At 33.9% G+C, this 21,166-nt stretch overlaps 4 protein-coding genes and 1 long non-coding RNA gene across 5 annotated transcripts; 3 read left to right on the forward strand and 2 right to left on the reverse strand.

Moving 5' to 3' along the window:
- The first annotated feature begins 713 nt into the window (after positions 1 to 713).
- Positions 714 to 4,717, forward strand: LOC133795801 (uncharacterized). Its single transcript, XR_009875394.1, has 3 exons — positions 714 to 926; positions 3,209 to 3,248; positions 4,384 to 4,717. It is a non-coding gene; the product is annotated as an uncharacterized LOC133795801 (long non-coding RNA).
- A 4,289-nt stretch (positions 4,718 to 9,006) lies between these two features.
- On the forward strand, positions 9,007 to 13,871 carry LOC133795831 (homeobox-leucine zipper protein GLABRA 2). Its single transcript, XM_062233286.1, has 11 exons — positions 9,007 to 9,269; positions 9,380 to 9,642; positions 10,423 to 10,540; positions 10,664 to 10,858; positions 10,947 to 11,324; positions 11,516 to 11,617; positions 11,937 to 12,146; positions 12,418 to 12,592; positions 12,689 to 12,960; positions 13,046 to 13,132; positions 13,236 to 13,871. Exons 1-11 carry the CDS (start codon positions 9,186 to 9,188, stop codon positions 13,614 to 13,616), a joined length of 2,265 nt encoding a protein of 754 aa, XP_062089270.1. The 5' UTR covers positions 9,007 to 9,185; the 3' UTR covers positions 13,617 to 13,871.
- A 546-nt stretch (positions 13,872 to 14,417) lies between these two features.
- LOC133795839 (small ribosomal subunit protein uS17c) lies at positions 14,418 to 15,146 on the reverse strand. Its single transcript, XM_062233294.1, has one exon. The coding sequence runs from the start codon at positions 15,081 to 15,083 to the stop codon at positions 14,574 to 14,576; it is 510 nt and encodes a 169-aa protein (XP_062089278.1). The 5' UTR covers positions 15,084 to 15,146; the 3' UTR covers positions 14,418 to 14,573.
- A 1,755-nt stretch (positions 15,147 to 16,901) lies between these two features.
- LOC133795840 (photosystem I reaction center subunit VI-2, chloroplastic) lies at positions 16,902 to 17,962 on the forward strand. The gene is made up of 3 exons (XM_062233295.1): positions 16,902 to 17,131; positions 17,252 to 17,378; positions 17,571 to 17,962. The coding sequence occupies exons 1-3, from the start codon at positions 17,004 to 17,006 to the stop codon at positions 17,748 to 17,750; spliced, it is 435 nt and encodes a 144-aa protein (XP_062089279.1). The 5' UTR covers positions 16,902 to 17,003; the 3' UTR covers positions 17,751 to 17,962.
- Positions 17,963 to 18,096: 134 nt separating this feature from the next.
- On the reverse strand, positions 18,097 to 21,166 carry LOC133795832 (rop guanine nucleotide exchange factor 12). Its single transcript, XM_062233287.1, has 7 exons — positions 20,578 to 21,166; positions 20,127 to 20,243; positions 19,853 to 20,007; positions 19,691 to 19,765; positions 19,290 to 19,562; positions 18,887 to 19,207; positions 18,097 to 18,797 (listed from the first exon to the last, which is right to left on the reverse strand). The coding sequence occupies exons 1-7, from the start codon at positions 20,957 to 20,959 to the stop codon at positions 18,342 to 18,344; spliced, it is 1,779 nt and encodes a 592-aa protein (XP_062089271.1). The 5' UTR covers positions 20,960 to 21,166; the 3' UTR covers positions 18,097 to 18,341.

Below are 21,166 nucleotides of genomic sequence, written 5' to 3' on the forward strand. Positions count from 1 at the left end.
ACAACTGGGATGAAGGGCACTTGAGGTGGAGAAGATTTAGGTTCAGGATTGGGGACGAAATGCAGCAGATCTGCGCCTCCCCATGCGCACCACGAGCCTTAAGCTCTTAAAGAAGAAGATAAGAGAGACGAACAAGAGAAATAAGAGAAAAGAATGGGAACATCATTACCATCACCATTACTAGAGAAGAACAACATGAGAGAAAGAGAGGATCAAGAAGGAAGGAAGGGGAAGAGAAGAGAGAGGAGATAGAGAAAAAATAAAATTAAATATTTGTTTTTTTTTTTATTTTTTATTTTAAAATCTACTTTTAATTATTTAATAATTTATTAATTCAAAAATTTAAGGGTATTTTAGTCATATTGAAAAATTATTTGACCAAAATCGAGTTTATGGTATCATTTTGTTCCACTTTACAAAACACAAAATCCGAATTGTTATTCAACAAAACATAAAGACCAATTGAGTATTCGAGAGCAAAAGAGAATAACCAAACTCTTATTAAGCTTTACTCTCCTACACATAAACTCATGCAACATTTGAGTTGTCCAAAAAATTGATTATGTTTTGAAATTTGATGCTTTATTTATTTTTAATGGGAAATTTTTAAAGTTTATTAACCAAAAAAAGACTTTAGATTTAAAAGAAATTAAAAAAAATGCAAGGATAAAAAAAATCGTTAAAATAGAAAAGGTGAAAAAAAACGACTTTGGAGGGTGAGAGGTGAGTGGGTTTTTCGAATTCACTCGCCACTTTCACTGAACAAAATGCACCTTCCTTCCTCCTTTCAAATTGGCGCCTTCAATCCGTTTAAACGGCACCGTATTCTGTGAGAAACGGAGATCACGAGTCAATTTTCTCTCAACTCACTCATTACTCATATTGGATTGGATTGGAGGCCTACCCACCCACGCACTCAACTAAAGGTACTAGTTTGTTTGCTTTCCGAGAAAATCTGCCATTTTTATATACAGTTCTGTTTACATTTTTTAATTGTTGAGTTGAGTTAGCAGCGAATGTTTGATTTTTATTTTATTTATTCTTTCTGGCAAGTTTAATTTTATTTGGTTACCGGAAGATGACGATTTCAATTTCAAGTTAATCAGTAAATGGTTATTGGACTTGAATCAGTATCCACTGGTTAGTTGCATCAGGATTAGTTTATGAATTTAAATTTAACTTGTTCTCCTTTTTGTCCAAAACTACAAAATTACGCATTGAACTGTTCTGTATCATCAGTGTATAGTTTAATAATTTTGAATCATTTCTTTTTTCCAACTTATTGATACCACAATGTCCTATCAGATATATGCACTAGGGATGGAATTTCCTCATCAAGAGTGAGATTTTTTTGTTTTATTTTTCATTTGTGTTTGAGAGTGATCTAACAAACTGTGCTGAATATATTTTAGGGTGGTTGCATTGTCTTTATATTTGCTCTCACTTTCCTATTAGATTAGCAAGTCACTCTCTTGATGAGGAAATTCCATTTACATCTTTATAGCCCTTAGAGCTATCCTTTAAAGTAGCTATTTATATATTATATGCTTTATAACACGAGCACTGGCTTCAGCTTAGGAAATTGGTTATTCTGATGTCATGTGAAAGATTTTTTTATCAAAGAAGTTCATTTTCTCATTATTTATGCTACTTCAGTCAGTCGAGCCTTGAAACATGAGTTGACTCATTTCCACAATAAATGTTTTGACAATTGAAAGAAATATACCTTAATTTGAAAATCTTCTTGTGATTATGGTGCTCTTAGTTTGGGTGGACTTCTGTCATGTCACCATTTTATTACATTTCTTCTAGAAGAAAAGTGCTTTTTGGCGGCACACTGTTGCTGGTCTTTCATAAAAGGGATTAAACTATTTCTATTGGCTTAAACTTGCTTGATTTCAATGACTCCATAATGGAAATAAAATTTGCTTGAAGTCATTTGAGTTATACTAGGTTAAATTTTTTAACTATAAGAATAGGATACAACTATTTTATTATTAATATTCTTTTTAATCCTCCTGTTAACTCTACAATCTTTGGAAAAAAACTTTAGCATATTGTTAGTTAGGTAGGCCAAATGAAGAATTAAACCTCATGCAAGTAAATTATGGAATTGACCACTTGATCTATATCTCGTAGATAGGCGGGATATGCTTTTATTGTAGGTTAGTAAACGATTTGGGTTGCCATAAGTTTTAGATCACTTGGTTTTATTCCTAATGGTCTATCTTCTTCATCAGTACTTTGGTTATCACAAGTTGTTGGTGGTGGCTTATCCAACATAGGTTATTTACTTGTTATTTGTTTTTCTCTATTTTAGATCTTTAATTATTTTATTTTCGTTATTCTATCTATTTGCCCTGTAAGAATGGATTCTTGATTAGATTTGTTCGTCTATTTTTAAAAAATGTCCACAGACTTGAGTTCTAAGTTAAAAAATGGCTGCATAAACGGGTTTCCATTTGCATTACTTTTACATTGGATATTGCCAAAGGTGCTTTATACATTTGAGCAGCATGGCATACAAATTTTTTAGTTGTAGAATGGTAGTTGTTTTACCCATTTTCTGTCATCAATTTAAAATGTTAATTTGGTTGAGCATCCTGATTATTCAAACCAATGTACACCCATCCATTTAATAGGGTCATTGAGATCCTTGCTAATCAATTCTTTTACTTAACTATTTAATAATAGGATGCTTGGGGCTCTTTGGCCTGATATTTTGCCTGTATGAATGACTGATTCTGACTACATTTTATTACTTTGTATTTTGAAATTTCTGGACAAAAGTTGTAATTATCAGTAATGCACTGTTAACAAATGTATCAAGAAAAGGCATGGATATGATATGGTAAGACCCTAGTAATTTTCGTGACAATTTAGAGAGTTGAATCAAGTTGAAAGAAAAATGTTCTTTTGACATTCTAAACACATCGCACTAAACAGCTGATACTATATTAATTTGACTTGCTGGAATTGTACCTTTATTTTCTGTTATTTGGAATGCAGTAAATAAAGTATTTATCTCTAATTTGCTCTAGGTTATAGTTAATGATGATGTATATGGTTTTCCATGACAATTAATTAAAAATTAATCATAGCATATTTAATGTCTTAAATTTTGTTTGATCATATTGATTGGTAGATTTTGTTTTCAAAATTATTCTTGTTGTAGTTTGCTGTTCCAACCATCCTTCTGCTTTTGCAGAAACCAATCTCAATTTTTGGTCTCTAGACGACAAATAGAGGTGAGAAATCTATTATCCTTTCCTTTTTAAGCAACTTGTCTGCTATGGGCATTCATGAATGGGTGACATATAATGGTTCATTCACACACAAGTTTAAAGATTTGAAATATTATCCTAGGCAATTATTTCCTTCTTTATTGGCTGTCTGATCTTGCAAAGCCCATTTGGGGTTAACTTTTCACCTGACTTCCAAAACTACCATTTCATCTACTCTTCAAAAGCTAACTGTCTCTCAAAGTTGGATAGGAGTCAGGTCTTGTTATTTATTTACAAGGTATTTTTTTAATGCTAAAATAGAGTGCCAATGCATCCTTCTTTGACTCACCTCTCAATATAACCGCAGCCCATATGGTCTTTATGTTATGATGCAACGATTCTATCGCCTATCAGCACATTGCTTGCGTGTCGTATTGGTATTTATTCATTAGCTTGGTGATTGATTGGAACTTTTCATTTAATATTATATTTTTTGTCTTAGAAGGTACAGATTAATATATTTGATGATATTCATTAATGTGAAGTTAAATACATGCCTAACCGTGATAAATATCTTCAAGTCATAGGAACTGTTGGACTAAAAAGAATCATAAGAGTGTGGGGAGGCTCAGTTAGGTGGCTACAATTCCTGAGAATTTTTCCCTTGTAGCTCATTTCACGTCTGGTTTAGTTGTAAGATTGTTTATCAGATTTAAATCTTTAAATCGAGCATGGAATTACAGGCGCAGCTAAACTAGATAAAGTTGGTTCCACAATTCCACTATTTAAATTGTCTGCGATCTTTCGTATGTACGTAAGAATCATCTAAGGTCTACATTTTTTGTCTAGTTATCTTCTCATGACATGCGGTCAAACGAAACAATGAAACCAAAATTTAAATTCTTGGAAAATCCACTGTGAGTATTTTTTTATCTTCCCTGGACAAATAATCTGCTAAGTTGGTTTTATTACAGAAAGTGAAAGAGTCAAAATGTTATGTGGCTTGTATAATGAGGAAAAAACATAAAGGCTAAGTTGAAAGACACAGTAAAACTCAAGAATAAAATGCTCTATTTGTTTTTTGGTCCCTTTTCTCTTTTTGTTGAGTAAGAATAGAATTATGATCATGGAGTATTTATGTGAAACTTCATTTGTGCAGGCAGGACAAGTGGACAGTACACTCCTGTTTATTTGTGGTACTTTCTACTTTGCTATTCTCTTTATACTTGTATTTTTTTATTGGCTGAGGTGTATTTAAAAGTGGGTTCTTCCTAATGGGGTATCAGTATGACATCTTTCCACGTTGTTAGCTTTCTATCAACACCATTTTTGTGAAAGTAACTTATAGTTTTGTATTCATCTTTGAACACCCCCCGAAAAAAATCCTTTTTTTCTCTTTTCTTTGTAGGCTTTTCCCATTTTCTCATAGCTTTTCTTTCAACACATCATCTCCATATCTTTTTTCCGATCCTTAATTTATCAAAATTTCACAACCTTCCACTAAGTTGTCCCTATATATATTTATATTTCTCAAAGCTTGTTTCATAAGAAACCTGAAAAGGCTTAACAATAGAGAAAGCAAGAAACCTCTTTCTTGTGGATTTCTGGGTTTCTCTTTTTGCTTTCTCGTTAATGGGGAGATGAGAGAGAGAAAAAAAAGTGGTAGTGCATGGATTGTAAGACTGAAGAAAGATAAAAGTGGAGAGAGCAATCCAAAAGGAACCTTAAATCAATTAATACTATATTTTTTCTTTTTCTGGTTTGTACTACTAATCATGTGATAGTTTCATATCATCTACCATTCCTAACAACCATGCAAAAAATTGTATAAAGAACATATATATATTAATAATAAAAGTGAATAATACACTGATGATTTGAATTGCAGATAAACTTAATCATTACCCATATGGCACCAAAACTTTTAATTATGGATGCTGTTGGCACATGATAGCGTTGATGAATTTTTAGAATTTCTCAACAACATTTAACTATAATCAAGGTTTCTCTTATGAGTCTAATTTTAAGGACCGAAGGTCAATGGTTAGTTGATGTAAGAGAATGTAAATTAAGTAAATTTCAAGCTCAAAATTATGACTTCATTTTTTTCATGTAGTGGGGACTCTCTGTTGGGCAAGAATAATCAAAGATTATCCACCATTTTCCGAATATGCTTGCCGTCCGATAATTTTTTTTCCTTTTGAAAAACTTTTACTAGATAAAGTCATCCACAGCTTACTGTTCTATCTCACAAGATTTATTATTTTTTTTTTTTTTACAGCCTGAAAACTGGTAATAAATGTTTGATAAATACTGGTACAGCTGTTAGTGACTCAAATAAAACTACACTCATCATTACATCAAACTATGGTAGCCGAAGATACTCATAATAGTCATATTGGGTGTGAAGAGTGCATTTGTTTTATTGGAAGTTTATGTCTCTTCAAATTAATAATAGGTAATTTTAGTCTCACTTCAAGACAGTAAACTTCAATTAATTTTCCGAGAAGGTCTTGAGCCGAAAAACAAAGACAACAAAGAAATGGTGTGTTCCTCTTGTGGTGGTGCTGTTGAGAAATTTAATATTTGTTATTATATTGTCTGCAAGTCTAAGCTAACAGGATTAAGCATTTGACTTATCCACGTTGGAGAGTATATATTATTTTGAATATTATATAATATTGATGTATGTATAGCTGAATGAATGCTTGGAAGCAAATTCATTAATTGCATTCACTTCTTTCTACCTTTTAAATGATATAAAGACATATATATATAGTACACTATTATACAAATAAAAAAAAGGGGACCACAAAAGCTAACACTAATTCCATATACTATGTCTGGTTGCTAATGACTCCACATTTTGACTTAAAAACTATTGGATGAGCGGCTTCTTTCTTTCTCTTATGGCCTCTCTACTCTACTGGCTAGAGTCCAAGCCGAGCTCACTTGTACTTACTACTACCACTACAACCTTTTTCCCTCTCCCTCTCTCTCATAATAAATAAATAAATAAACAAATACACCAGGAAAAAACCCTTAAAACATGTATTTTATTATAACTATTAAAGTTGATACCTGCCCCTTAACAGTTTAAACGAGAGTGATGAAGTCGAATTTAGTGAATTTGTTTTGGAGGGGAAAGTTAAATTATTGTATTAATCATGCATAAATTATGTGCATCAATAACAAATAAGGACATAGTAGAAATATATAAATAGAATAAAATATAAAAAAATTACATATAAAATCTAAATATAATTATGCAAAATAAGATTAAAAAATGCTAAGGAAATTCACTTTTCCAATTTTTTTACTTTCTCATTCTATCATTTGACATGTGTATTTTATTGATTGTTTATGTGTGTTTTTTGTCAACTAAGAATTGAAGACGAAATAAAAGCTTAAAAAAAATACAAATTTTTAAGTAGTTTAGATTATTAATTAATCCTAATACACAAGTTAATTATATTTTGGATGAAGAACTTGCTAAATTTAAGTGCTTTTAAGTATTTTGGCAGTATTTTAGTATGCACCAAGTTCGAATCCGTTACAAATGAGTACCCAATTCTATTTATAGGCGGCTTGGGGATTAAGAGCTCTAATATTAAAGCTAATTACATTAGTGTAGCTAATCTGCGAGTAACAATGTGGTTTGCAAGGGAATTACATGGTGCACGTGCATGGCCCATGAGCTTTTACGTGGAGTGTGAGGTGCACAATCGGTATGTGTGCTATCGGGTGTCGACTTTTATGAGCTACCTTAATTCTTTGGCTTTCTAGATGATTGCTTCTCGTGAGTTTATCGACTAGCAAGTGTTGCTGGGAAATATACGTGCCTGCTAAAACATTGCACGTGCTAAGTTACTCGAAAAATACAAGTAATAACATTTCATAAAAAGAGTGCAAAAGAAAGTATGAATAAATTAAAGTTTTTTTTTTAATATTTCTCAATAAAAAATGAAGGGGCAGCATTGATTTTGCTAATGGTCGAATTGTAATGCTATGTTCATAATTTGATAAATAAAACTATCATCGAGTAATTATGTATCATTGAAAATTTTGGAATCATTTAAAATCATTTGAGCTAAACTTCAAGATCAATATTCAACCAATTAATTGTTATATAATATTTTCCTTACAGAAAATTGGAACGCAACTGTCGAGCATGTGTTTTTGGGGCTATAAAACAATATTTTATTTGCTGACATTGAATAATAATTGGTTTTTGAATAAATTAATTAAAGTTAATTAGAATTGTTTTAAGACAACTTGCTATATGTAAAACAATATTTACGACCATCAGGTGAAATGGCTATTTTTGGGTTATAACCGCCTAATCAGATTTTTATTTAATAAGTATAAAGGGAATTTGATTCATGCAAGTTAAATGGGTTTAAATTAAACTTTAATTTGTATGAAAAAGATGATAATGTTATGTGGACCAGTGAAGATATGGTATAATGTTTTGGTGCGTTTTAATGGTCTCTAATGCCCCAGCTTGAAGGAAATAATTATATTGTGAAAGTTATATAAATATATATATTTTGATATTTGGAATTACAAAAAATGAAATATCAAAATCTCTCTCATCTGAAAAGTCTACTACATCGAATGTGAAAATGATACATCAATATATAGTATCCTATAATCTAGACTATTCATTTAAATGTCACTACTTTCTAATTCAATGACTCATCATTTTTATTTTACCTATATTGATATATACATCTTTTTGTTAATATGCACCCACGAGTAGTCAGTAAATTATTGATCATCATTATTTCCAAAACTGTTTTGAAGTGATTAAGAACTTGATATATACTACATATCTATATAAAGCCATGCACATGCATGAAATCTATACATGGGACCTATATATTGAACTGATCAAACTAAACCTAGCTTTACAATCAATAAACTAAAATTTCCATCTCAATTTAATGACAGATAATAATAATATATAACGTACGTACAATAATTAACTAGTACTTCTTGTTAATAATACTAATTATTATATTTAATCACACAAATAATTATCCTACGTCCACTTACGTTGTTGTTTTAATTACTCATGCTTCAACTAGCCTTCATTTCATCATATCACACTCAACACAAGTTATTGACAATTTTCTTTTAAAACTCATCATGTTTTCTTAATTTGTTTCTATAAAATCATTACCAATAAAAGACTCATTACCATTAAAAGACAAAACTTAAAAAGAAATAAAAATTGTAATCATATTAGCTAATAAGGAGGGAGAAGGTAGAACGATATATATAATTTATTTTTGTTGTAGGCCTAGCTAGCAAGAAAATATCATACCCCACAAACTAAAGAAGAAAAAAAAAACCTCATAATAGTATGCCATAAATGAATGCTATCTACCCCAAACACACCTTATATAAACTACTTCACCGAATAATAATAATAAAAATAATAATTATTATTATAATAATAAAAAAACAAGAAGATGAAGAAGCTGGCTTGAGCCGATTGAAGAGGGGTAAGCCGAGTGAGAATATAAAGAAGCAAACAAGCTAGCTGGCCATTGCCCATCCAAATTAGAAAGATAAAATACCGTTGAAGCGTTTAGATTCAACTGCTTAAAGTTAGTTGAGTCTCTCACATTCCACTCAGAATATCTAACAGTCAACCCCTACCAGCCCTCAAAGCCAAATCCCTCTTTTTTTTTTTTTTTTCTTTCATCTCTATTCTTCTTTTTCTCCCATATTATTCATAATGACAAAGAAATACAAACCCTTTCAGTTCATTTTGTTTTTATATTCTTTAAACAACCAAACCCCATTTCCCATCTCTCTCTTTCTCTCTCTTCCTCCTCCTCCTACTTCGTCTTCTTCTCTCTCTAGCTCATTATTCATATAAATAAAAACAAACCCAACATATACTCGTGACCTTAAAACATAAACAACACCACAAGAAATAACACCCTTGCCATGGGCGTGGACATGTCGAATAATACTCCACCCAATTCACGAACCAAAGACTATTTTGCTTCTCCTGCTCTCTCTCTCAGCCTTGTAAGCAAACCCTTTTAAGCTCTCATCTTAATTTTGAGTATTATATTCACACACATATTTTTTTTTGTTTTTATAAATATGTGAGTGTGTGTGTGTTTTTTCATGTAAAGGCTGGGATTTTTCGTGATGCGGGAGCAGCGGCAGCGGCGGCGGCGAACATAGAGGTAGAAGAAGGAGATGAGGGGAGCGGTGGCGGAAGGAAAGACGACACGGTGGAGATAAGTAGCGAGACTTCAGGCCCGGCCAGGTCAAGATCAGATGATGAGTTTGAGGCGGAGGGTGATGAAGACGATGGAGATGGAGACAAGAGCAAGAAAAAGAAGAGAAAGAAGTATCACAGGCACACTGCTGAGCAAATTAGAGAAATGGAAGCGTATGTTCTTATTTTTTTTTCACTCTTTAATTAAGCTGTAATTTTTGCTTTGACAATATATGATATAATTTACTTCCTTTTTTCTTTCATTTTTCTCTTGATTACAATATAAAAAAAAAAAGGTTAAATATGATGCCAACTATATGTTTTATATAAAAATTATGCATTATTGCCAATTGGGTATTTAGAAATATAGGTGGGGGCAGCTATAATATTGGGTAACTTTTCGAATTCCATAAGGTGCATTGTTTTAGGTGGATATGATTTTGGAAGCACATGAATTATTATTTTTTATCTCTTTCAAAAAAAAAAAAAAAAGAATTATTATTTTTTATTATTTTGTTAATAAGGTCGGTTAAAATTGCCTTACATATGCAGCCTAATAGGACAGCCTTAAAAGTAAAAACTTTAAAAATGTACGGTTACTAGCCCTAAAAGACTACACATATACGAGTTAGTGATAACCTTGAACCAATGATTCCACATAAATGTTTTTCTTCTTCTTCTTCCTTTTTTCTTTATTAAAGTGAAGCTTTAGTTAATACTTTTTAGCATTATATAATGCATATGCACCGATTAAAAAAAATGTGTGTTGTTTTAACATCAATATATGTCAGCAATTTGTCGGTGACTAGTAATGATATTTGGCGTCTTCCCCTTGATATATAGTTGTAACGCATATTAGATAGAGAATGGTTATTGTTATTGTTATTATTTTTTGACATTATGATGATATGAATTATTTTAAGATTAATGTATAGTATTACACTTGCATTTTAGGCTATTCAAGGAGTCTCCTCATCCTGACGAGAAACAAAGACAACAATTAAGCAAGCAATTGGGTCTCGCTCCAAGACAAGTTAAGTTTTGGTTCCAAAATCGTCGAACCCAAATCAAGGTATGTACACACACATATATATATATGGTTATATAATGTCATTGGCCACAATCAATATAACTTTTACTTTTACATATCATATCGTTATAATTTATTTTATTTTTGTTTTTGGTGATTTATAAGGCCATACAAGAACGGCATGAAAACTCATTGTTGAAATCTGAAATAGACAAACTACGAGATGAGAACAAGTCACTTCGAGAGCAAATCAACAAATCTTGTTGTCCTAATTGTGGATCGGCCACTGTTGCCAGAGACCCAACCAACTCAACCGATGAACAACAACTTCGTATTGAAAATGCCAAACTTAAAGCCGAGGTATATATAATAATGAATTATATATATAGGACTAAAAAAATATCAAGCTTCATATGATCGATAACAATGGTGATTGTGTATTATTTAGGTGGAAAAGCTGAGAGCGACTATAAGAAAGTACCCGATGGGGACGTCGTCGCCGTCGTGCTCGGCGGGAAATGAGCAAGAGACAAGGAGTTCATTGGAGTTTTATACTGGTATATTCGGACTGGAAAAGTCTAGGATGATGGAGATAGTGAACCAATCCATGGAGGAGCTCATTAAAATGGCCACAGCCGGAGAGCCGCTTTGGATTAGGAGTGTGGAAACAGGTCGCGAAATACTTAATTACGACGAGTACTTGAAGGAGTTCTCCGTCGAAAACTCCGCCATGAATAATGGTCCCAAGAGATCTGTCGAGGCCTCTAGAGAGGTCGGCGTTGTCTTCGTCGATCTTCCTCGACTGGTTCAGAGTTTCATGGACGTGGTAATTACTGATTATATTAAAAAAAATATCATTTCATTTGGTTACTTGTTGTGACATTTTTAACATGGAATAATCACTCAAGTTCAAGTGTGATTTTGAATGAAAAATATAAATTAACCTGAATCATTTTTTTAAGGTAAAAAAGTTCTTCTGATTAATTAATATTTTTATTTTTTTTTTTGTTTGGGCAGAATCAATGGAAGGAGATGTTTCCGTGCATGATATCCAAGGCGGCCACAGTGGATGTTATCTCCAATGGCGAAGCAGACAACAAGAATGGTGCCGTGCAATTGGTGAGTTTAGTCTAATATGATATTGATTTATTTATTGGGTCCCTTAGCATTAATTAGCTCGCACTAATACATTTCTAACCAAAGAAGAAAAGGGTCACCTGTGACTCATTTATTTATTGAGAAATGATTATTGGTGATTTGTAAAAGATATTATAATCTCTCAAAAAAATACAATTTAACTTAAAAAATCTAGAGGGTATAAAGACAGAAAAAAAAAATCCTATTAATAGAACAAAGGCTAGAAATAGTAAAAATCTTATGTACATATTTTACATTTAGGAAAAAGGAAAAGAGGATGATTGAAATTTTGTGGATGTAGATGTTTGCGGAGCTGCAAATGCTGACACCCATGGTGCCCACAAGAGAAGTCTATTTTGTCCGGTATTGCAAGCAATTAAGCGCGGAACAGTGGGCAGTCGTTGACGTTTCCATTGATAATGTCGAAGAAAACATCGATGCCTCCTTGATCAAATGTAGAAAACGTCCCTCCGGTTGCATTATTGAAGACAAATCCAACGGCCATTGCAAGGTAGTACAATGCTTGTACTTATACCAATTAATATCTATAATCATATTCATAATTAGTACTTTTAATTGATCACATGAAAGAAGCTTCTTTTGACTGTGGGTTCTGGTCAGGGAATGGAAAACAACTCGAAAATGAAAAGGGAAACATAGAGGTGAAAATGATTAATGGGGTGGAGAATAAAATCCTTATTGACTGAAAGGAAAACAAATCGAAACTTTTTTTTTCTTTTCCACAGTAGATATAATATGGATTGGTGACGAATATATGACAGGTGACTTGGGTAGAGCACTTGGAATGCCAGAAAAGCACAGTTCATACAATGTACCGTACCATTGTAAACAGTGGCCTAGCATTTGGAGCCAGGCATTGGATAGCTACTCTGCAACTTCAATGTGAAAGGCTGGTCTTCTTCATGGCAACTAATGTTCCCATGAAGGATTCAACTGGTAACATTTCCAAGATCTTTACTTTGTATGGACCGAAAACCATGAGCTAAAGAACTCGTTACTTACGTTAGTCTTTTACTTGTTGAACTTAACTAGGCGTAGCCACTCTCGCCGGGAGGAAGAGCATACTGAAGTTGGCACAGAGGATGACATGGAGTTTCTGCCGCGCAATTGCAGCCTCGAGCTACAATACTTGGACCAAAGTGTCGAGCAAAACAGGGGACGACATAAGAATTACCTCTAGGAAGAACTTGAACGACCCTGGAGAACCTCTTGGACTGATACTTTGTGCCGTTTCCTCAGTATGGTTGCCCGTTTCTGCTAATGTGCTATTCGATTTCTTGAGAGACGAAAATCACCGGAATGAGGTTCAGTCCTACACTTTTCGTTTTAGTATGCTAATCTAGGAAACATGTTTGAGAAGTTGTTTTGACAAAAAATATTTTATTACAGTGGGACATAATCTCAAGTGGAGGTTCAGTTGAATCCATGGCCAATTTATCCAAAGGACAAGATCGTGGCAATGCAGTTTCAATCCAAGTAAGTCCTTGGCAATAGATATTCTTTTTCCCATAAATTGGTTTCTTGATATTCAAACAAAGTACTAACGTAGGTTGGGATTTCCATTTTTTTTCCCTTCCAGACGGTTAACTCAAAAGAAAACAGCATGTGGGTACTCCAGGATTGCTGCACCAACCCTTTTGAATCCATGGTGGTCTATGCTCCGGTGAATATCTCAGGAATGCAATCCGTGATGACTGGATGCGACTCCAGCAACCTTGCTGTGCTGCCGTCCGGATTCTCAATTCTTCCTGATGGGATAGAGTCAAGGCCTCTAGTGATCACCTCTAGGCCAGAGGAAAAAAGTTCAGAAGGGGGATCTTTACTTACAGTAGCATTCCAAATACTAACAAATTCATCCCCAACAGCCAAACTAACTATGGAATCAGTGGATTCTGTTAATACTCTTATATCATGTACTTTGAAAAATATTAAGACAAGCTTGCAATGTGAGGAGGGTTGATCTACAATATAGTAGTACTAGATAGGTAGACCCAGCTAATTGATTGTAAAGCATGTAGGCTAAGCTGTTAGTGGTTTAAGCGAATTAGCTATGTTCAAGTGGGTTTGTTTTCATTCATTATTTGGTTCGAAGGAAGGAGCATCTGTGGTTAGCATTGTAGAGAAATAATTATTCAAAATCTACATGGATCTACAGAACGGATATGATATATCCTTCCTTGTGTGTAATATAAATTATATGATAATTTTGATTGTATTCTAGTCTCAACTACAAGTCACAGAACAATAACCAAAAGTTCACAACTTCTCATGGTTCTACTTACACAAATATATGTGTATATAAAAAAAAACACCAAGTTCTTTTCCAATAACAAATAAAAAAAACCATTTTATACAATTTGATTAAATATGCAACATCATACTAAAAAAATATCCCTTTAAATCTTTCCAACAAAATACTTTCTAGACAAAAATGCTTCGAATTAATTGTTGACAATCATCGAAAATATCACTTAAGAAATGGTTGAAAATGATCGAAATTATAATGGCCTTTCCTCAAATTTGAAACATTACAAATTATAATGGGGTTTCTCAATGATTCTCAACTCAAAAGCACTAATTAAAACCCCATTGGTAACCAAATAGTAATACCAATTTTTTTTTAAAAAAAAAAACCAGAAAAAGAAGGCAAATTGTTAAGTTTTCCATCCAAAACCATTGCCAAAACCCAAAAAAATTAACACACAGTTCCACAGAACAGTCGCTCCACCCTATTAGCTAAATCCATCAAACAACACCAATGTAAGAGAAAAACAGCTCAAATTTATAAGAGACTAGAGTTATCAATTCAACAAGGGCATTCAAAGTACACTAAAATTTGAAACATTATCATAACAAGTAAAAACAAAGCAGTCAAATTCACAAACCAATTCTGAATTATAAACCCTCACTCTAAGGCCTAAACCGGTTGTTGCTGAGACTCCAAGGGAATTCCAAGCTCTTGGGGCGATTGAGCTTCTTCACCACTTTTCTTCGACGAATTTCTTTCGGGAACAGCGACAGCGACGAAGGTCTTGGTCTTGCTAATAGGTCTGCTCTTCTCCAGCTGAACAATGTCCCCAACCTTGAACTGGTTATCTGGGTCATGTGCCTGGTACTTCTTCTTCTTCCTGACCCGCCTCTTGTACTTGGGATGAGGAGCTAAACGCACCACCTCCACGGCCACGGTCTTATCGTTGGTGGAGCAAACGACGCGTCCCCGCATTGATCTCATGGCCCGGATTAGGGGAAGGAAAGAGGGCGGCGCCAGAGTTGGACTGGTGAGAGCGGAAGAGGGTTTTGAGAGGAGAGAGAGGGGAGTGGAGCCATGGAGAAAAGGGGTGGCAACGGAAGAGGAAGAGGAAGAGGAAGAGGAGAGCTTGAGGGAGTGCAATGGAGGGAGCTGGAGAAGTGAGCCTGTGATAGACATCTCTTCTTTAGTTATGAAATTTGGGTTGAAAGGTGAAGAAGATAAAAGGATGAGGTACTGTGCTTTCTTGGATTGGATACTTTGGCTGATGAGCCACGGTCCCACATCGTTAGGAGATCTATATTTTAGTTTAACAGTATAAACAACCTAAATTTGTATCTTAATTGTAGAGGCCGTCTAACTTTGTTATCCCTGAAAAGGCCCATCTATAGTTAATAAAATGGGCCGAATATGAAGCTACGGAAAAATTGCACTTTTTACTAATTTTTTATTTTTTATAGAGAAAAGTTGACAACTATCCATTTTTAGGAGTAGTTAACTAAAATTAGACACTAAATATATTTAGTTGAATTTTACCCATTATTATTATGAGATTTCCCAAATTACTCTTATTTGAGTACATGATTCTAAGTGTTGTTGTAATATGTATTATATGTGTCATATTATAGTTAAATTAGAAATACATTCTAATTGTAGTGTGTTTAAGGAGAAAAAAAAAACATGTAATTGAAGGGGTATAATGGGTACATTAATTGAAAATTTGGGTACTAAAATAAGAGTTAAAAATAGTGGGTAAAAATTAAAATGGATCATTTAAAATGGGTATAGGATTTAATTTCCACTTTTTTTTAAAGCCAAAATCCTACAAGAATACACAATTCAAAACTGATAGAGTTACTAAATTTTTTTTCTTATTACACAATTAATATAGTTTTTTCTATTTATATTTTTTTAGTATATTTATATGTTAAATTGGTTATATTTTTTTTTTAAATTTAAAAGTTATGTCTAATTTAAATTTGGAAGTAAATTTATTTAAAAATATAAAATTTATGTTTGATTTCAATATATCACCCACTTTTTTTTTCTCAATTGTTTTATTAATATCTTCTATTTTTAACTTCCCTACCACTATTACTCAATTTTTAATTAAAATAAGAGATATTATAATATTAAAAAAAAAAAAAAAATACATCTTTATCTTTTTCTCTCATTCTTCCCATATCTTTGTTCCAGGTTATCTGAGTTAAGTGTGTAATGAAGCTTTGTTTATGAGATAAGTAATAGACTTATATATTTTTAGTTTATTTTTGCTTTGAAACAAATTCTTATAAACTGTTTCGTTTATATCGTTATTTAATATATGAGAAATTTTTTAGAGTAGTCTCCTTATTTGTTTTAGAAATATAATGTTTAATCTGCTTATCTCAAATATAAAATAATAATTAAATATATGTTTCATAATTATTAACATGCATATTTAAATTGTTGATCAACTGTTAATAATATAAATTTATTGGTTGTAAATTATTGCAGCATATTATAAACATATTAGTTTATGTTGCAATTGGTGGGCATTGTATTATAAACCTATTGGTTTATGTTGCAATTGGCATGTCAATAGTTTTGAGTCACGAGAATATGGATTTTTTTTGCAAATCTCTGCCATAATTTTTTTCTTTTGTAATTTCAAATGCATGAATGAACAATGTTTTATTTATGGTAAGGATTGATTTTTTATTTTCATTAATGCCAACTACCATTTCGAGATTTTCTAACCTGATTCAATTATTTTTGCACTAATAATGAAAATTGAAAAAAAAAATCATTTCTTTATAATAGTTGTATCCTTATAAAAAAAAAAGCTTATTTCTCAGCATGGCCAACAGAAATAGTGAATTTTATCAACAAAAAAATATTATTGAATATCCAGTAAGGATAGGCTTATCCAGCTCTCGTCCACGTGGCAGAATTCATATGACACTCCATATTCTCATGAGAATACCCGTTTTGCCACGTGTCTGGTTGAGATCCATGTAAAAGCTCAAAAATACCACTCCTTCTAAGTTTCTAACTCCCCTCCCTACAACTCAACAGTCTGAAACACACTCACAATTAGAGAAAGATCTTAGCTAGGCCATGGCATCTCTGGCTACCTTAGCTGCTGTGCAACCAGCCACCATCAAGGGCCTTGGTGGAAGCTCCCTCACAGGAACAAAGCTCTCCATCAAGCCCACCAGCCAGAGTCTCAAAACCAAATCCTTCAGGTATCTTCTAACTTGTAACCAACATTCAAAATTCATAGCTATATAAATTAATTTGTGTAATGTTTCTTTACCTTGTCATTTATAACTGATCTTCGATTCTTTTTACTTCTGGTTAAACAGAAGTGGTGCTGTTGTGGCCAAATATGGAGACAAAAGTGTGTACTTTGACTTGGAGGATTTGGGCAACACCACAGGACAGTGGGATTTGTATGGTTCAGATGCACCTTCACCATACAACTCTCTTCAGGTATGTCACCAACTCACCATAATCAGATGCATTTTGGATTTGTTTAAGGCTACGTTAACAACACAACTATGTTAGTTGTTATCATGTTCAGTTAGTATTGTTAAATAATTAAAGTCAAGTATAGTTTCTAAACTCAATTAAAAGGAAGCTTATTGAGTTAACACAAATATGTATATGCAATCTTTTTGACAGAGCAAGTTCTTTGAGACATTTGCTGCTCCATTCACCAAGAGAGGATTATTGCTCAAGTTTTTGATCTTGGGAGGTGCTTCCACCCTTGCTTACCTTAGCGCCACTGCCTCAGGCGACATTCTACCGATCAAGAAAGGTCCTCAACTTCCACCAAAGCTAGGACCACGTGGCAAGATCTAAGCTCATTTGGTTCTTTCTTTTATATTCCCGGCTTCAATTTGTATGTACCTTTTCATTTTAGAATTTGTAAGTATGTTCCAAAAAGCGTACTTAAGACCCCTTATTTGATTAGTCAAACAAATGTATCTCAAATGCAATTTGAGGGGACTGCTTTATGTCATACTCTGAAGATTCTGGACACTCATGCGTGTAAAATGGTCAAATTTCAATCATCTGTTGAGTGTGTTTCTATCCTCCTACTTAACCAATATCAGCTGCATATTTTAATCCAAACAAAAACGACATTTCAGTACTTCAAACTACAAAACCATCTCTTGTACAAAAGAAATATCATATTGTAAAATGCTTCAATTCCAAATTGGCTTCCCTATATACAATTAACTTCATCATGAAAATAGGTAACCATAACTTGGACAACAACACCCTCCATATGGGGTTCCAATTAGTAAAATTTACATTTGAAAGCCGGTATTTTTTCTCTCTTTATCATTTTCCTTTTACCTCACTATCACTTTCGAACTTATCTCTTACACTGTCTCTACTTCTTCTTCCACACTTCCCCTCACTCTCTCTTTCTCTCTACCATTGTCATCAATGGCGTGCCGTTGGACTTCTCAACCCTCCCAAGGTCTCAAGATAAGAAGTCTTCTTGTTGGTCACAATGTTGGCTATCTTTTGCATATGCGGATGCTTTACTCCTTCACTACCCTCTTTTGGAATTTCTTCAAATAATCCTGCTAGCTCCTTCTTTGCCGCCTCCGGGTCTCCTACCTGATCCAAACCCCATCCCATGAAATCGGACAGTGTCATGGTCTCGGCTGCAGAGATGGACTCATCTCTGGGGCTGGAGAATCTGTCCTGCGGAGATGTGCATTGAGGGGTAGCCGCGGCCGTGGATTCTCCCAAAGAATTTCTCCTGCATGAAGCTTGTGATGGATTTTGAGTCACGTAATCTGCATAGAGAACGTCTTCAATCCGGGACGTGACGGTAAAAGCTAAGCTCTCTAAAATTCTTGAATAGCTTTCAAGAACGGCTTGTCCTACATCCTGTAAAAGAAAACCAAAAGAAACATTAAGAAGAGAAGAAGATTTGAATATGAAGATTGAATATGACTACTTTTTTATTGGTCTCTTACGCGGTTGTATTGGATTTTACTGATGTCTAGTGCAGACTGAGGGATTCCAGGGAACCTTTGCTTGAGAAGGAGTAAAATAGTCTCAGCTCTCTCTTCAAAGAGTTCTCTCTTTTCCAAACTGACGGCTGAACCCCAAGCTGATTTCCCATCTTTTTGGTTCATTTTCCTTTTCCAAATTACAATGGAAGCTTCAATTCTGTTCTTGAGGTCTAGAATCTTGTGTTCAGAGGATAAGTCAAGGGTGGAAAGAAATTGATCCGGGTCAAAGAACTCAACTGTTATACTTCTATAAATTGAGTCCCCTAGACTTGCCCTTCCATTCTAAACAAATATTAGAAAAAAGGGTCAGATTGACAGAGAAAAATAAAATAAAAATTAAAACTTATGGTCTCTAATTCTTTACCTTGGGGAGGGATTCAATGTAGTTATCTGGGATTTCCATTTCTGATAAAGTTTGAGCATTTATGGCCATTGCTGCTTTAAGCACTTGGTTGACACAATCTTTCTGATACTGCAAAAACTTTCTGGACATTTCTGATAGACCATCCGGGGGCACTTTAGGAGTAGGTAGCCACCATTTATCATCTTTTCTCTTTGTATTCCCTTTCTCTGAGTCAGGTGCATCTCTTGACACATAAGAGAATTCATTTTGGTCCTTGAAGTTATCGAGACAATCCTGCTCATTTCATTATAGTACTCCGTTAGAGATTAAAAACATTGACTAGGCAAGACAAACAAATGTATAAATATATACATCATATATATATATGTGTGTGTGTATGTTTGAAAAGTTAACGTTCTTACAATGAGCATGGCATCAAGCTTGCGAAGTGCGGGAATGTTCATGTGAAGATCAGTCCGTTGCCTTGTCACCATAATCTTTAGAAAGCACATAACAATATTACTCATCAAAATCTGATATGAGACAGAGACAGAGAAATAATTTTTGTTTATTTATTTTATTACCTCCATACTTATTCCATCTTTGGATTTCTGTTGTGAAGGGACAAATTCCACAATGTAATCGGTGACCGATAAGAGCCAATCGATTTCTTTTCTCCACCTGGCTTTTCTTTCTGCTGACATTGGCTCTAAACGCCATTGTTCGCCAAAAACAGAAGCTGCAATATCGATCAAAAATTAAAGATAAGCATCATCAATAACCTTTAATTCACTATTTGAAAACAAATTAGATATTATATATATAGAGAGATATAGATATATCTATTTGAATGATCACCTGCAAGGTTTGTAATGGCGTTTGATAATGCTAAAGCTGAAGAAACACCCTTTCCTCCACCAGACATGTCCTCACCCAAGAGCAATTTAGCAAACCTCTCCTTCATCTGTTCCACATCTGGACCCAAACCAACCAGAAAAAATAAAAGACGACTTTAAATTAACCAAAATTTATATACTGACAAATTCAACCACATCCTTTAATTCTAACCAATAAAACAAGCATAAAGTATTGAGTTGTCAAACAATTTGAATAAATATAATATTTTTTTTGAAAGAATATTAGACAGCTAACATATTGTTATAAAATTAATATACTTTTTTAAGACAATTTTCCTTAATGGTGTCTCCTCCACTAATCCATCTTCTCAACCAAAAATTGCAATATAATTATATTGATCTAAATTATCTATTTGGAATGAATTTGCATATACTGGAGAAAAACTACTCACCTGAGCTCTGAGCTTCTTTGACAACAAGCTCTCTAGACCCAGTAGCCTCGTGATCTTTGCCGATACGAGAGTTACGGGAGAGCTTTGAGCCTTTGTCTTTTTTGATAAAGGCCGACCTTATTCTCTGCCTTTCGAAGTCGTTTAGGGGCTTCCCTCCTTGACTCCTTGAAGCCATACGAGGGTCGTCCATCACCTCTTCTTCGTCCTCCTCCTGACATACCAAAGCGCCAGAGCTCTCGATGCCGAGACTATTGGCATGTCTCAGCCCAGCGGTGGAAGCCGTGTTATCGTAGTCATCATCGTCGTCGTTCATTTCATTACGAAATGGCCTCGAGCTGTAGCTCTCTTGATCCTGCTCCTCCTGGTCTAGCGCCCGAACCATTCTCGGCTAAGTCGTTTTGACACAACAAAGAATGAGAGTGAGATGACCAGAGGAGGAGAAGGGAAGGAGAAGAAGGAGTTTGCCTTAGCCTCCAAATGGTTATTTGTTTGTTTTTTGGGGGGTTGATTAGTGAGTTTTGGGAAAATATGGAGGTCATTGAGTAATGTTTTTTTTTAGTTTGGTTGGGGAAACGTGGGGTGCATAATG

Source organism: Humulus lupulus, chromosome 8 (assembly GCF_963169125.1).
Source record: "Humulus lupulus chromosome 8, drHumLupu1.1, whole genome shotgun sequence".
In the NCBI taxonomy this organism is placed as follows: Eukaryota; Viridiplantae; Streptophyta; class Magnoliopsida; order Rosales; family Cannabaceae; genus Humulus; species Humulus lupulus.